This window comes from Balaenoptera borealis (genome assembly GCF_965194805.1).
Source record: "Balaenoptera borealis genome assembly, chromosome: X".
NCBI lineage: Eukaryota > Metazoa > Chordata > Mammalia > Artiodactyla > Balaenopteridae > Balaenoptera > Balaenoptera borealis.
Window position 1 is genome coordinate 16990505 of NC_138881.1, and position 15836 is coordinate 17006340.

Sequence of the window (15836 nt, forward strand, 5' to 3'; positions counted from 1 at the left end):
CTTACGCATTCAAGAATTCAAATTCTTTCCAGTCAATAAAAAGTGCTATGGATAACCTTTTGTTCAACCTCCACACAAAAATTAGATATTTAATTCCTAATAGACATAGTCTATTTGTCACTCATTCATGCAACTAATATTTCATGAGTTCCTACCATTTATCAAGTAGGATGCTGGCAGCTGGGAATGCTATGGTGAACAAAACAGACATGGTCCCTCTCCTTATTTTATACTTTAAATTACAAAGCAAGCCCTTCTTTTTAGCCATTAGATCTTATGCACTCAATATTTTCTAAATACATCCATGCTACAAATAGGTATTTTGCAAATAACATGCTTTTTGCATTTTGAGACAGTGCCAAAAGTATATTCAAATATGCCTAAATAGGAAACCGGTTGTGGAATGATTAATATTGAATCAACCATTTTACCCTTAAGTGCTACAATAAATAAAAATAGAGCTAGAGAACCAACTTTGTTTAGTCAGTTACATTTCTTTTTTTTTTCTTTTTTTGGCCGTGCCACGCCGTGCCACGCCCAGCACCATGTGGGATCTTAGTTCCCTTACCAGGGATCAAACCTGCGTCCCCTGCATTGGGAGTGCAGAGTCTTAACCACTGGACCGCCAGGGAAGTCCCCAAGTTACATTTCTATGTTTAATGTCCATTTTCCCTATCAGGCTGTACGTACCATAAAGGCAGGCTCTATGTGTCTTGTTCTCTTGTTCATTGCTGTAATTTTAGCACAGAATCTGTGCAATAAATATGCGTTAACCTAATGATGAACTATTCGAGGTTTATAACTGTTCCTCAGAGTATGGGAATAAATGAAATAAATTATTTTAAAATTTAAGGCAGATGTTATGGGTACTTAACACAATACAAAGTTGTCATACTGCTGTGTGCATGCATTTTTTTCTTGCCATAAGTGGAATGTAAAAAAAAAAAACCTGACCTATAGAGACAGTACACAGCATAAGACAGGCCATCCATCTAAATTTATTACCCGATTTTAATGCATCAAGCACTCTTGCCCCCTTACTGCTGACCCACTAAGGAAATGGCCACTCTATCTTTTAAAGGCATGTTTAAAAAATTAAACGTTTGCAATAAGATTTTTCATAATCCAGTCATGAAAAAGTTAAGTTCTTACCAGATTTTGATGCAGAAAGTTCTGTCTTTGTAAGTGCAGAACAGTGGTTTAAACATCAACAGGTCCTACCAAGGGCTGTAATTCTCACACGAAATTCAAATAATGTTCTCACAAACTGGCAAGTAACTGCTTCAAGCAGAAGGAGCAACAGTATTTTATTTAATTACAATTAAACATTTCACAAAAGTTTAATTGGGAATGTATATGTACTATTAAGCAGAACACAGAAAACATAAAGAAATAAGGTATTGAGACCTAAAATATCATTTAAAACCCTACCAATGTTATCTTACACATAGTAGGTACTCAATACAACTGAACTGAAAATAAACACTTTATAATATGTGCTTGCAAAATGTGTAATGCTGTAGTAGTAAAGTACAATTTCTGAATATGAGATTTTTGTCTGTCAGTTTTTTTTAAAAGCCTTTAAAAATATGATATGCATGAGCTTACCCTGAGGGAAAGTAAGATGGAATACAGATTATAAAATCTTTATGTATTTTCCACAATAGCATTTTGAAGTTGGAAAAGAGCAAATAGTTGTGGAAAAAAACTGAATAAACCAATTACTAAAAATTCAGTGCACTCATAACTACCTGATGGAAAATTTGAAGCACCTTTTCCTACGTCTTCTTATGTCATAATATGAAATGTATGAATTATATAGACCTTGATCTTCAGAAGCTTAAGAAAACTTCAAGTTGTAAGCCAAAATGTCATCAGAAAAAGAAAAATCTGGTATAAAAATTGCTACGTAAGGCCACTGTTTAAAGTTCTTTCATGTACAGACACTATACAATTCAGGTACTTTTGTTTTTGTTTTTATTACATAAGCAAAACTTTCAACATAGAAACGTCTGGATATAACTCAGTTCTCTATGAAACCATGCTCAGAGAAAAATGCATCAACAAATAATGCCCTTTTGAGACTTTTTGCAAAAGAAGCTGTAGTTAATACAACTTTTAAATTGAATACTGTAATTTAAAAGCAATTGTTAAGTGTAAAAAAGTTGCAGCATTCCACTACGGAAAAATAAAGTTATTTTATCAAGATAGTTACAGTATTAGTGCTTTAGTGCCAATTCTAACTCTTGACAAAAAGATGCTCCCAAATATCATCCTGTAGTGTCATTTCCATTTGTAACAATTCCAGATTAGATTGCTGGGGCAATGTTTGTATATTCCTATTGAGAGAAAACAAAAGAAATACAGACTTCAAAAGAAGCATTGGTTAAAACATCTGAGCTAGAGTTTTGTTTACATTGCAATTTTCAAAATATTTTAATTAATGTATTACCACTTGCACTCAAGATCCCCACAAAGCTATATGGATTCCGAAAGACACAAAGTAACAACAAAACACATCAAAGCGGATATCAAATGATAAGTCAGTAGGACAAAAAATATATATGGCACTTGATAGGCTGGTATTAGTAAGTTAATGAAAACAGAATTCTGCTATTTGGGCAAGTTTCACTGGGGACATCACTGACAAAAAATCAAGACTCTTAAACCTTAGTCCCTCAACAACAGAGCCTGATGTGACACACGTACAACCTCAAATGGGTACTTTATCTTTGTCATCATATGGTATCTAATTCTAAAACTATATGGACTCTTCTAGCATGACTGGTAACAGCAGAGAAAGCTATTAGAGGGGGAAAAGCTTTCCTGCTTTTGGATGGTTACCTACAATGTACGAAGATGTATGGCTTCAATAAACACAGGAAAAGGAATTCACAATAACAATAAGACTATGATTAAAGAATAACAAATGTGAATTCTATACTGTGATGCTAGGCAAAATGTTAAATTACCAACCACAAACTGGACATAGGACCATGCAACCAATAAAAGAGCAAAAATGGTAGAATGACATGTTTTTCTGGGACATTAAAAAACTTATTAATACATATATCCTTACCTTTTACTAGGATCTTACATTATTAAAACTGAAAGAAATTTAAAAGTTGATTTATTTTTTGGCATTTATATTAGTATGGAAACGTTTAATTCCAAACAAAAACAGTACTGATAGAAAATTCTTCTTTCTATTTTGGTTAATGAAATGTTCAAAATACATGCAAATATATTTTTGTCAACATCATTCCTTTAAACAGAGCCAGAATACATTGTATCCTATTTCTTTACTCATTATATAATATAAACATCATTTACATTAATCTTCAAATAAAATATCTGTTGCCTACTAACAATTGTAAAAGGAAACGCTAACTATAATAATTCTGAAAAACTTTTTCAACTGAAATATCTTGTTTATAAAAATGTGGATTTATTCTGAATCACATTCACCCTTGACATGGCTTCTTCTACACTATCTCTCGGATTGATCCCTGCATTCTTCCAATTATTTGAAAACCTGTTTTAAGCAGAATGCTGAACGAGACATATGAGCATCACCCTCCTCTAGGTTTTCATAACTTGACACTTGAGTCAACTGTTTCCTTGTTGATCTTCCTGCATCTTGCCTCCTCCCAGAACCTGCTCAACCAGCCATCAGCCTCAAACACCACTTTCTCCTTCTCAGTCTAGGAAGATGTCCTACTGTCACCACATCACATCCTCTATATATTCTACCCAGATTTCGAGGTCCTCTATAATTTGCATACCCCTGTCTCTACCCAACTCCACATTCTACTCCCAAAAATGGATCTTTGGCTGCAGCCCATTCTAAGTCCTGCTCTCCATGACTCAGCTTAGAACCTACCTCTTTGGTGAAGAGAGTAGAAATCACAGTACTTAGCGTACATTCCCTGACCATTTCTAACATACTGATCCTTTCCACCTCTCTCTAGGCACTTACCATCTGTGAAAATAAGCTCTTCAAAAATATGGCTGTGCAGAAAAGAGTTAATATAGCCTACCTGACCGCTATCGTTTGAAAGTCCTGATTATAAGGTTGGCCCTTGGCTGGCATCTAAGAACTTAGATTTCAGGAGGGTTCCCACCACTGATGAGTGCATAAATTGTGCAGACAACATGGTCTATGCTGAACACCTGCTTTCTTGCTCTGGGTATGGAATGTGGTATGTGCCTGGCAGGGGGTGCCTACGTGACCAGTGCTGGGCGCTGAGTCTCTAACGAGCCTCCCTGGTTGGCAACATTTCACGCGTGTTGTCGCAGCTCGTTGCTGGGGGACTCAGGCACATCCTGTGTGACTCCACTGGGAGGGGACTCTTGGAAACCTGCACCTGGTGTCCTCTGGACTCGCCCGTGCGCCAATTCCCTGTGCTGACTGTGCTGTGCAGCCTCCCGCTGGAACATCACAGCTACGAGCGCCACCACATGCTGAGTCCTCTGAGTCCTCCTAGCGAATCACTGAACCAACCCGGGGTGGTCTTGGGGACCCCTGACACAATTGCTGCTGTTCACTAACTCTTTAGAGCTATGGCTGTGTGTGTGTGTGTGTGTGTATGATTAGATTAGAGTCCATTCAACAAGCATTTTTAAAGACAGACTATATGAAAGGCAATAGGGGGAGACATGACGCTAATGAGGCACCCTCTGTCCTCAAGGAGTTGATCGACTATTTGGGGAAATAGGAAGGTAAACAGCAACAGTTAGAGACCAAATGAAACAAGAGCTAAAGAGGGGGCTTTGGTAAGGCTTTACAGTGGGTCATAAAAGGAAAGCAGGGTTTAATAAGAAAAGAATGGGGATCAGGAGGCTATTTCTAGCCGAAAGAACGTCAGGAACAAAGACAGAAATACATGAAAACAGGCTTCCCTGGTGGCACAGTGGTTAAGAATCCGCCTGCCAACGCAGGGGACATGGGTTCGAGCCCTGGTCTGGGAAGGTCCCACATGCCGCGGAGCAACTAAGCCCGTGCGCCACAACTACTGAGCCTGCGCTCTAGACCCTGCAAGCCACAGCTACTGAGCCCGTGTGCCACAACTACTGAATCCCGTGCTCTGCAACAAGAGAAGCCACCACAATGAGACGCCCATGCACCACAACGAAGAGTAGCCCCCGCTCACCACAACTAGAGAAAGCCCGCGCGCGTAGCAACAGAGATGCAGCCAAAAATAAAAGAAATAAATTTTTAAAAAATACATGAAAACAGGGGCTTCCCTGGTGGCGCAGCGGTTGAGAATCTGCCTGCCAATGCAGGGGACACGGGTTCGAGCCCTGGTCTGGGAAGATCCCACATGCCACGGAGCAACTGGGCCCGTGAGCCACAATTGCTGAGCCTGCACGTCTGGAGCCTGTGCTCCGCAACAAGAGAGGCCGCGATGGTGAGAGGCCTGCGCACCGCAATGAAGAGTGGTCCCCACTTGCCGCAACTAGAGAAAGCCCTCGCACAGAAACGAAGACTCAACACAGTCATAAATAAATAAATAAATAAAAAAGAACGTGAATTTCTAAAAAAAAAAAAAAAAAAATACGTGAAAACATATATTATGCTCCAAAAAACAGGGTGCATGGAAAAATGTGGTTAGAAAGGCAGCTTAGGGCTGGACCTGGCTAACAAGTCTGGTCTCTTTTTTTATAGGCAACAGAATCCTTGGAAGGTGTCTGCACAAGAGTGATACGACTCAGACTGTGTTTTGGGACAATAACTGTGTTACTAGTGAAGGGACGGATTAAGCAAATCACAGGAGGCAAGGGAGCAAGTTAGAGGCTCCGAAGATTCCCCAAACAGACCAGGAATACCTAAGAATGTAGCATACAGTAAAGGTGGCATTTTCAATCAGTGGGGAAAGGACAAATTACTCAATAAGCGGTGTTAGAAAAATTGACTATCTACTGGGAAAAAAATCAGATCCTGCCCTTATATTGTATCGTAAAAACAAATTCTAAAAGGAACAAGTATTTATATGTTGAAAAAAGTAACCATAAAACCACTTAAAGGAAACACAGTAAGGAATTTTTATAAGCATAAACATGATAGGAAATCTAAAAGCCATATAGGATTAACTTGACAGGTTCATGAAAATTTACAAGTTCTGTAATGTAAAAGCCACCATAAACAGCCAACTAACATGAAATAAATAGGAGCAAAATATATGATACGTTAATACCCTCAGTAAATCAAGAGCTCTTAAAAATCAGTAAGAAAAAGTACCAACCCTCAACAGAAACACTGGTAAAACATAGAACTAAGGAAATTGAGGGAAGAAATACAAATGACAAATAAAATATAAAAAATATGTTCGCATCATTAATAATTGAAGAAAGGCAAATGAGAACTATCTCCTGCTGTTAAACTGACAACAGATAATAAAGATTAATAATGTGGAGTGCTGGCTAGGGTGCAGGTAAACAGGCACTTTCATGTACTTCTGGTAAGAACAAAAATGAGTAAAAAGGGAGCTATGGCAAGGTACCAAAATGTCAATGGGCACAGTGGTTTAACGGAAATAATGAAAACCTGTAAACTATCCTGTAGTCATCAACAGACGCTTGGTTAAGTAAGTCAGTAATCATCAAACTGGGTTACACATACCCTTAGGGGTATATGAAGACTTTCCAGTGAGTATGTGGGTACAGACAGTTTGGAGGGAATCAATTTCCAGATCTTCAAATTCTCGATGTTTGCTTTCCAAAATAACCTGCCTGTACAATCGGTTAAGGCTGATTCCCCACCTCCCACTTTTACACTAGGAAGATACACCTTCTCATCCTGAATCTTAGTACTTTGCATTACCTGGGGATCCCCCCCAAAAGAGGAGGAAATTGGAAATACTGGTGACGGTGCCAAGAAAGTGAACCAACCCTAGCAGCTAGTAATAAATAGCATACTTCTGCAAGTCAGATGCTTTCCATTTCTTTGCTTTCGTTTAATTGTAGGAGGACAAAATCAAGCTGTCAGTAAAAGAACATTCAAAATACTTTTTGAGGATAGATCACTAAGTGACTTTTTGGCCTATAATTCAGAGTGAGTCCAAAGAATGGAGTGGCATTGCTATAATAAAAGTTCTTTCATTCCCATCTATACAATCATATAAACAAGGTTTCTCAGGACTTACATTTATAAAAAGAAAAAATGGAATTGATAATTGAACACTATTATTCTACTACTACTAAGTAATATTTATCTATGAATACCCGAACTAATTGAAAAGAGAAATGCATTTCCAATAAAACTTTTGTCTGATCAATACTTAACACAATCTGTAATACATTTACGTTATTTTGATCAACTGTAATGGTCATTCAATCCAGAGGAAATACTTAACACCTAATAGTCACAGAAATCTATTAATATTATGTGTCAAATTTGATTTGGTGAGCAATAAAAGACTTTCAAAGATAAAAGTCTATGGGGCAAACAGAATGGAATCCAAATTCAAGGCAAAAAAAAGGAATGATGTAAAATTTCCCACTTGTTAAAACAGCTCGTCTGCATACTTTAAAAAATGGATGTTAGTTACCAAATTCCTGTGGTGTGCAGGTTCACCGAAGAGATTTAAAACAATGATGTAACAGTTTTATTTAAGACTCTCTATTTATAATATGCCAGAAATTCTACCCTTTATAACAAGTTAAACTTATGATTAAAAAGTATTAGATACCAACCTAAAAATGTACAAGGAGGTAGGTAATTTTTCATAATTTTAGGGTATGTAAGCAAAAGAGGTTTGAAAAGCACTGAAATAAATAAGACATCCATAGAGTGGAATGATATGCGGCTATTAAAATGAATGAATTGGATGGAGCAATGGATGAGTGATACAAATAAGAACACCTGGGACAACCGCAGTCAGAAGGAAAACTGGGAGGGTTAGTACGACAAGTTTCTAGCTTGGCTGGCTAGCTGTGAGAGCTACAGACCCTGAGGAGATTATCAGTGGTCTGGGGAGGAGAGCAAGTGCGATTTTATTTTTAACAGCTTTACTGAGATATAACTCACATACCACACAGTTCACCCATTTAAAGTGTACAACTCAGTGGTTTTTAGTGTATTCACAGAGTTGTGCAACCATCACAATAATCACTTCTTTTGTGCCCCAGCATCCTTCAGCTCGAGGGACACAGCAGCAGTATAACAGGTTCTTGCTGATTCATCTGATCTGGGTTCCTGTTCTGTCTTTGTACCCCATGACTTTCATGGTTTTTTTCAACCCCAAAAGCCATGAATCCCGGTCTCTAACTTCCTTCTCACAGTATCTTTCTGCTCTCTCCTTTCCCCCTTTCTATCCAGGGGCAGAGCTCTGGCAGGCCCCGAGCTGACAGGTACCTGGGGACTACTGGAGAGTCTAGGATGCTGAGGAACTCCACGTTTTCCTGACCAAACACACAATTGCTAAAAGTTTTTCAGAGGCAATGTTCCCAGCGGGGGCTTCATGAATTCTGAATAGGTTCTCCATCCTAGTCTGGTACATAGTCAGACCCTCAAGAGTTTCTGAAAACTTTCTATGATGAGCAGAGAATATTTCATGGGGGTGCTTGTGAATGACAGTGGATAAAAGACAAGCTTCTTTCCAGGGGGTAACCGACATTTCTCCCATCTCCTCATCTTCCACCCCAAGCACAGAATCCAAGAGAAAGGAAACATAATAAAATGGAATTTGGGTGCCAGAATGGGGTTAATATGACAAGTGCATGATGAATGAGGAGGAAGCATTTTAGTTCTGTACTTTACTAATACTGCTTGGGAATCTTACTACTTTGTAGGCAGCTAGGGAGCTACTTCAGTTTTAGGGTAAGTGGACAAGAGGACATGTCAGGGGCACATCTAGGATCTCCCCAACTCTTCCCGGAAGCTGTTTGGCACTGGACACAAGAAGCACATGTCTGATGGCACAGTAACCAGACTGTACTATAGATGAACATTATAAGAAATTCAAGCCATGACTGATCAGCCCAGACATTTCAATATGGTGGGGGAGTGAGGAATCCAGACAAGACCAGTCTAAATTTTCCTGCTGGACTTTGAGGCATGTGGAAATACATAGGTTCATATCTAATTTCAGGTTCAAGAAGTTCCAGGACACCTAGATTAATTAATTAACCATGCATCCTTAATCTAGTTGGTGGTCTAATAATGAAAACAATGAACTCCTTAGTAGGACAAAAAGCCAAAGCAGGGTACAGATGCTGCCTGGACTAAGACTTCTCTCCAGGGCAGGACCTTCAAAGTTCCCCCCCAAAGCTAAAGCTTGGGATGAAGCAACACTGGAAGAAACCAAAGATTCCAGGCCTTCACCTCTTTTCTTTAGGGCATGAAAGCCAAGGTAAAATGGAGTAATAGGTCTAAATTGTCAGTCTGTACATATGGAATGGGATTCCAGGGTAGCACAATACTACTAGGACAGCTCTAAGGCCAAGTAAGCCGTAAGTACCTTAGTTCACGGTTTGCAGGGCAGAAATAGAGACACAGATGTAGAGAACAAACGTATGGACACCAAGGGGGGAAAGTGCTGGTGGGGGAGGGGTGGGGGGATGAATTGGGAGACTGGGATTGACATGGATACACTAATATGTATAAAATAGATAACTAATAAGAAAAAAAAAGTACCTTAGTTCAGACCTTGGCAGAAACAGAGCAGATGTGATGCCTCATTCCTTTCCCTAAAGGTTAGGAGAGTGTGGAGCCCAACTGTTCAGAAGGGTGCTAATAGTAGGGTGCCTGATTTCATGCCATGCTCATAGAGGTGGGCCTAGTTCACACACAAATCTATACAAAGCCTGGCTATGCCTTGCTTGCAGGTACTGACAGTAGCCAGGCTGGAAAAGCTCATGTCAAACTAGCTACAACATGAACATCTATGAAGCAGCATCCAGAATGGTAGACCCAAGAAAAAGAGTAGTAGACACTGGTTCTTTAAAAATCTAGTGTGTGGCGATGACTTCTAAAGCTCTCAGTTGGCAGCAAAAGGCAAGAGGAAGGCGAGGCTGTGATCTGCCCAGGACCCTAACTGCAACTGCTACATTCTAGATACAAAAAGCCTAGGCCCTAAAGCCTGGAGACCCATAGCAGGCTGTGGCTCTTTCTAGGACACACTTGTTATGTCCTACGATGAAGGCTTGATGTCTGGTTTCTACTGGTTGTTAAGTGAGGCTGGCGGGCAATGTGGTCTGGAAGAACTGGGCAGCCAGGAGGAATGGGGCAAGCTGAGGCAAAGAAAAGGATGAGGAAATGGAGCAAGTTCAATGAGCATATAGAAACTGCAGGCTGAGGCAGACAGTCAAGTAAGCACTCAGGAGCCCCAAATCATCTAAAGAAGAGAGGTAAAAATGGAGCTAAATGAAGCTAACAATCAAAGTTCAGCACAGAGCTAACAGAAGAAAAACACACAATATGTACCTGAAACCCAACCTCGCAATTGAGGAAAAGGCTTGCCTCACCCTTCCTCCTCAAGTGGGGATCAATGACCAGCTTCCTTGAGAACAGCCGGGCTGCCACCTGTGACTGGGGATGAATGCCTAGAAGATCTGCTGCAAAGAAACCTGCCACATGAGACAGGAAGAGAAGCAGCACCTTGGTCCAACATAGGGAGGTGTATGAGAGGGGAAAATGACTCCAGTTACATTCATGTTTTTAAACAAGAGATAGCTTTCCTAACACCAAAAGTGATATACACAGTGAAACTGAAAACCTCTTTTAAGGCACTCAGTTAAAATTGAGGGGTGGGAGAAGTTAGAGAAGATATTCTATTCAACACTAAAACTTCAAAAAAAAATCAGTTGTCAACTCCATTCTACTGGTCCATCTTTTAAAAAATAAGTTTTACTAAAATCACTAAGTAAGCTCAGTGTAAAGTCTTCACAAGCATGAATATTTATGGGAACACTGAAGGTTAGAAAATGTATAAAACCACAATTAGATTATTTGATAGCAACACTAGATATACATCATCTACTCAGAAGAAAATATTAGCCCCAAATTATTAACAAAAATGAGTCAAAAATTGACAAACATGCCTCAACAAATGTAATGCTATTGTTCTCATTTAAAATATAATTTGCAGACGTTATTTTTATATGATATTTATGCTGCATTTTCAAATACCAACATGGTGAATTTAAATAAAATCAACCCACAACTAAAAGAGTATGCAATCCAAATTATCAAGTAATGAAACTTTTTATTAATAGTTAGAGTTAGCATATAGTAGTGACGGTTGCACAGCACTGTGAATGTAATTAATGCCACTGAATTGTATAAAGATGGTTAAAATGGCAAATTTTATGGTATATATATTTTATCACAATTAAAAAACATAAATGAATGGGAAAAAAAGAAAAGTTAGTGTATTTTGTAATTATGTACCCTTTTTATGTAGTCAGTTCAATATTTTTTGGTACCTAGAAAATTCACATTGTATCAGGCTAAAATATATCAGCTAAAAGTCTTTACCTGATATTCCATTTCAAAGATTAACCATACAACAGAAATTCTAAAGTAAAAAGTTCAAACAGCTAGCATATTCAAAGTATTTGAGGTATAATAGCTAAGGCATTCTTCAATTATCACGCAATAAGAACACTGATATCTAGGTTGTTTCTTAAGTCAAAATTACATTACAAACTGAATTTATCTATTAAACATAGATACTTTAGGAGTTCAAAAGTCAGTCAACATTTTTAAATGATCATAATCCAACTAACCTTTTTTTTCCTCAGTAATCTTTCTCTGAATTTATTAGTGATAAATCCGCTTGGACCAGCAAACCGTAAACGCTGATATTTAGCCTGAATGCACAAGCTCTTCTGTACTAGGCCTGATTTATACTGGGGCTGAAATGTGCCACCTCTAAGGTTGGTCTGTAAAGGAAAAAAAAAATTAAATGTTAAAACTATAGCTTCCAAGTCTATTTTATTAGTATAAGAAAGGGGAAAAGGTCTGGAACTTAGAGCTGCCCTTAATTCTAGGTACTACAGATATTTAAAGGGAAAAGGTTAATGATGGTAATAAAGCATGTTTTCCTCAAACTAGCTTCCTAGTTCATTTTGTATAATAATAACTTAAAAAATATTTTATATAAATGAATTTTTAAAACTATTAAGTTAAATTTTGAAATTCTTGAAATTTATCATACTAAGAAAAAGACAACTTTAAAAACCTCAGAATTATCCTTCTGATTCATAGTGAAGTATATCAAATCCCAACTGGGTGGGGGAAGACATTAAGTATCAACATCTATTTAAGAATCAAAAACTCTCTTGGGACTTCCCTCGTGGTCCAGTGGTTAAGAATCCACCTTCCAATGCAGGGGACGAGGGTTCGATCCCTGGTTGGGGAACTAGGATCCCACATGCCGTGGGGCAACCAAGCCCACGTGCTGCAACTACTGAGCCTGCGCTCCAGAGCCCACGCTCCACAACTAGAGAGAAGCCCATGCACCACAATGAAGAGCCCGTGTGCTGCAATGAAAGATCCCGCATGCTGCAACTAAGACCCGACACAGCCAAATAAATTTAAAAAATTGAAAAAAAGAATCAAAAACTCTCTTAACTTTACTCTTGCCAGTACCTTTTTTTTTAAAAAATATTTATTTATTTATTTGGCTGTGCCAGATCTTACTTGTGGCATGTAGGATCTAGTTCCCTGACCAAGGATCGAATCTGGCCCCCTGCATTGGGAGCATGGAGTCTTAGCCACTGGACCACCAGGGAAGTCCCTCTTGTCAGTACTTTTGAGTCAGTCTTTCTTTACCATAAAAATCCCACTACAGCACATATTTTCAAGATAAGAGCTATACGTAACAAGACATTTCCTGACCTGCATACTGCCCAATATTACAATAGACATAGAGGACAATGAATATTTGTGTGTGTCCCATGTGGGACATGTACAAATGGTATCTTACAAAGGAGTAATTATAAAAATTAAGTAGATTCTTCTTTCCACAATGATTTAACAAATGGGCATGTTATGCATAATGACACACAAAAGTTTATTAAAACGTATTTATGCCAGGCCTATTTTCCAATTATTTTCTTAAGACTACAAACAATTTCAGGTAAAACAGAATTATAATGAGACACTATAATTTTGTTAAAACTATCTGCACCAACTTGATACATCAGGGCTAATCTTGAGATTTACATTGCCCATTTTTACATATCTAATAAGGTGATTACTATCTGGCTTTGAATTAGTACAATTTATGTAAAAAGTAAATTTTAATGAAAGAGCTCCTTTTCTTAGGAAGGATTATTTCTTCCCCCTGCTTTACTATAAAGAATTGTGAATTTTGAAACAACCATATAACATTACACAGCTTTAAATGATTGGTCAAGAGGAAAGGTTAATGCACATATTTTGAACATTTTTTAAATAAGTTAATGTTAAAGACCTTTCCCTTAAGGAGAATGGGTAACAGGAAATAGATCTTATAACAGTCTTAGAAAAATTACTACAATTGACTATATCTGACCAATGAGAAGTGCAACATGTAGGAAACACTTAAATCTGAATGCCCACCTACACTGTCTCTAAGTTATACAGACGTTACATTTTTAGTTGATTTTATGCCTCATTACTTAAGAGATTAAAAGATGGTATAAAACATGTTTTTTAAAAAAGTATTTATTTATTTGGCTGCGCCGGGTCTTAGTTGCAACACGTGGGATCTTTGTTGTGGCATGTTTTAGTTGCGGCATGCAGACTTCTTAGTTGTGGCATGCATGTGGGATCTAGTTCCCAGACCAGGGATCGAACCCGGGCCCCGTGCATTGGGAGTGCGGAGTCTTACCCACTGGACCACCAGGGAAGTCCCAAAACATGTTTATACAGTCTATGGCCCTAGCTATTTTTGAAAACCTAATGTCACACATGCTTTTAGGTACATGAACCACTGGCTAAAAATGTTATCTATGCAATGGCTACAAATTGTGTTACTCCCACTGAAAAAACAAAATCTTTTTTTTTTTTTTGGCCCCACCGCGCAGCTTGTGGGATCTTAGTTCCCTGACCAGGGATTGAACCCGGGCCCTCACGGTGAAAGAGTGGAGTCCTAACCACTAGACGGCCAGGGAATTCCCTGAAAAAAATCTTTTGACATCAAGAATTTTGACTCAGGAAGCCAAGGTATTAACAGAAGATCACTCAAGTACACTCCTAGTCTATGGTTTGGAGATCATTTATACTACCTTTCTGCTCATACTAACGTCCTCCTAATGAGCTAACTACTCTAGCCAGACTGCCTGCTACTTTCACCAAAAAAAACTCAGGTTCTTGGGCTTCCCTGGTGGTGCAATGGTTAAGAATCCGCCTGCCAATGCAGGGGACACGCGTTCGAGCCCTGGTCCGGGAAGATACCACATGCCGCGGAGGAACTAAGCCCGTGCGCCACAACTACTGAGCCTGCACTCTAGAGGCCGGGAGCCACAACTACTGAGCCTGTGCGCCTAGAGCCCGTGCTTCTCAAGAGAAGACACCGCAGTGAGAAGCCCGCGCACCCTGTGCACCGCAGTGAAGAGTAGCCCCCGCTCACCGCAACTAGAGAAAGCCTGCACGCAGCAACAAAGACCCAAGGCAGCCAAATAAATAAATAAATAAATAAATAAATAAATAAATAAATAGGTTTAAAAATAAGTAAATAAATAAAAAATACAAAAAAAACCCAAAACAGGTTCTTTTCTTTTCTTTTTGGGGGGAGGGGAAAGAGACACTGTAGAGTGGAAAAATATGAAAAAAGGATCTATCACAAGCACGAAATTCAGTCAAAATGGATTTAAAAAGCACCTCAGCTTATGAGAGCAAGGAGAGAGAAACACAATACTTTGCACTATAATTCTTATTGCATATGTCTGGGGGATAAAGTGTTCTGGAAAAACAAACATGTTCATTGATTAAAAGTATCACTGACATCAGACATAGCTGTACAAATAATTAGAATGTGATGAAATATGCTTTAACAAAGCATGTTGGACCAGAGTCTTTCTCTGATGATCCAGAAGGCCTCTGAGGGTTGTGTGTCTATGGGAAGGAAGGGTTTTTCAATCACTGAATCCTGGAGAAGGCTCTATAGCTATGCGCTTACATCTTAGAGGTAAAGAGGCAGGCTTAAAGGGAAGGTCTGGGACCTTGCCCACCTCTCCACCTAGAGCCACTCCATCTGGATCTGCTTTATGCGTTTGAGTTTCCATGTAATATTTGAAAAAGGGTTCCACTGGTAAAAAAAAATATTTGAAAATCAAGTCCTGAGGAAAGGGGTCATCATTAACCTGATTACAGTTAACTATAATCCAGAAATACTAATTTAAAGCTACTATTTGAAATATAACAAAAAGAGCTTTTAATTTACTAACACTTAGAACATTATGTTCAAAGCAAACACCCAAAGCTAGAATTAGATGGAGAATAACACTCTACCTTAAAAGTTCTTCTAAAGCCTCTTGTATTTTGATGGTTTCCCTCAATTCCAAATGGTTTGTGAGTAATGACGTCTTTTCTCTGCATAGTATGATAATTCTGCATGAAAAAAGTATTAGTATGGTTAATATACTTTAAATTTTATTTTTAAAAGTTCATTTTACCATTCAAAAAATACATGTTTTTTTTTGTTTGTTTGTTTGTTTATTTTTGGCCACACTGTGTGGCATGTGGGATCTTAGTTCTCCGACCAGGGATCAAACCCACTCCCCCTACATTGGAAGCACAGAGTCTTAACCACTGGACCACCAGGGAAGTCCCCCCAAAATACACGTTTTAAATGCATGGGATTAAGAACACAAAACATGTAGCATGTAGCTTAGCTGTATGAACA

At 38.6% G+C, this 15836-nt stretch overlaps 1 protein-coding gene across 17 annotated transcripts in view; it reads right to left on the reverse strand.

Moving 5' to 3' along the window:
- Positions 1–1268: 1268 nt before the first annotated feature.
- Positions 1269–15836, reverse strand: part of BCLAF3 (BCLAF1 and THRAP3 family member 3) — an 82997-nt gene continuing 68429 nt past the window's right edge. For 15 of the 17 annotated variants that reach the window (XM_082375609.1, XM_082375614.1, XM_082375612.1 and 12 more), the window contains 4 exons: positions 15443–15541; positions 11731–11886; positions 10427–10600; positions 1269–2339 (listed from right to left, as the gene is read on the reverse strand). In XM_082375609.1, the coding sequence (XP_082231735.1) occupies positions 2310–2339; positions 10427–10600; positions 11731–11886; positions 15443–15541 (459 nt within the window). In that variant the 3' untranslated portion in view covers positions 1269–2309. Of the gene's footprint in view, positions 2340–3079; positions 3108–10426; positions 10601–11730; positions 11887–15442; positions 15542–15836 lie in introns of all 17 variants that reach the window. The other 2 variants (XM_082375603.1, XM_082375601.1) reach the window with 2 other exon arrangements.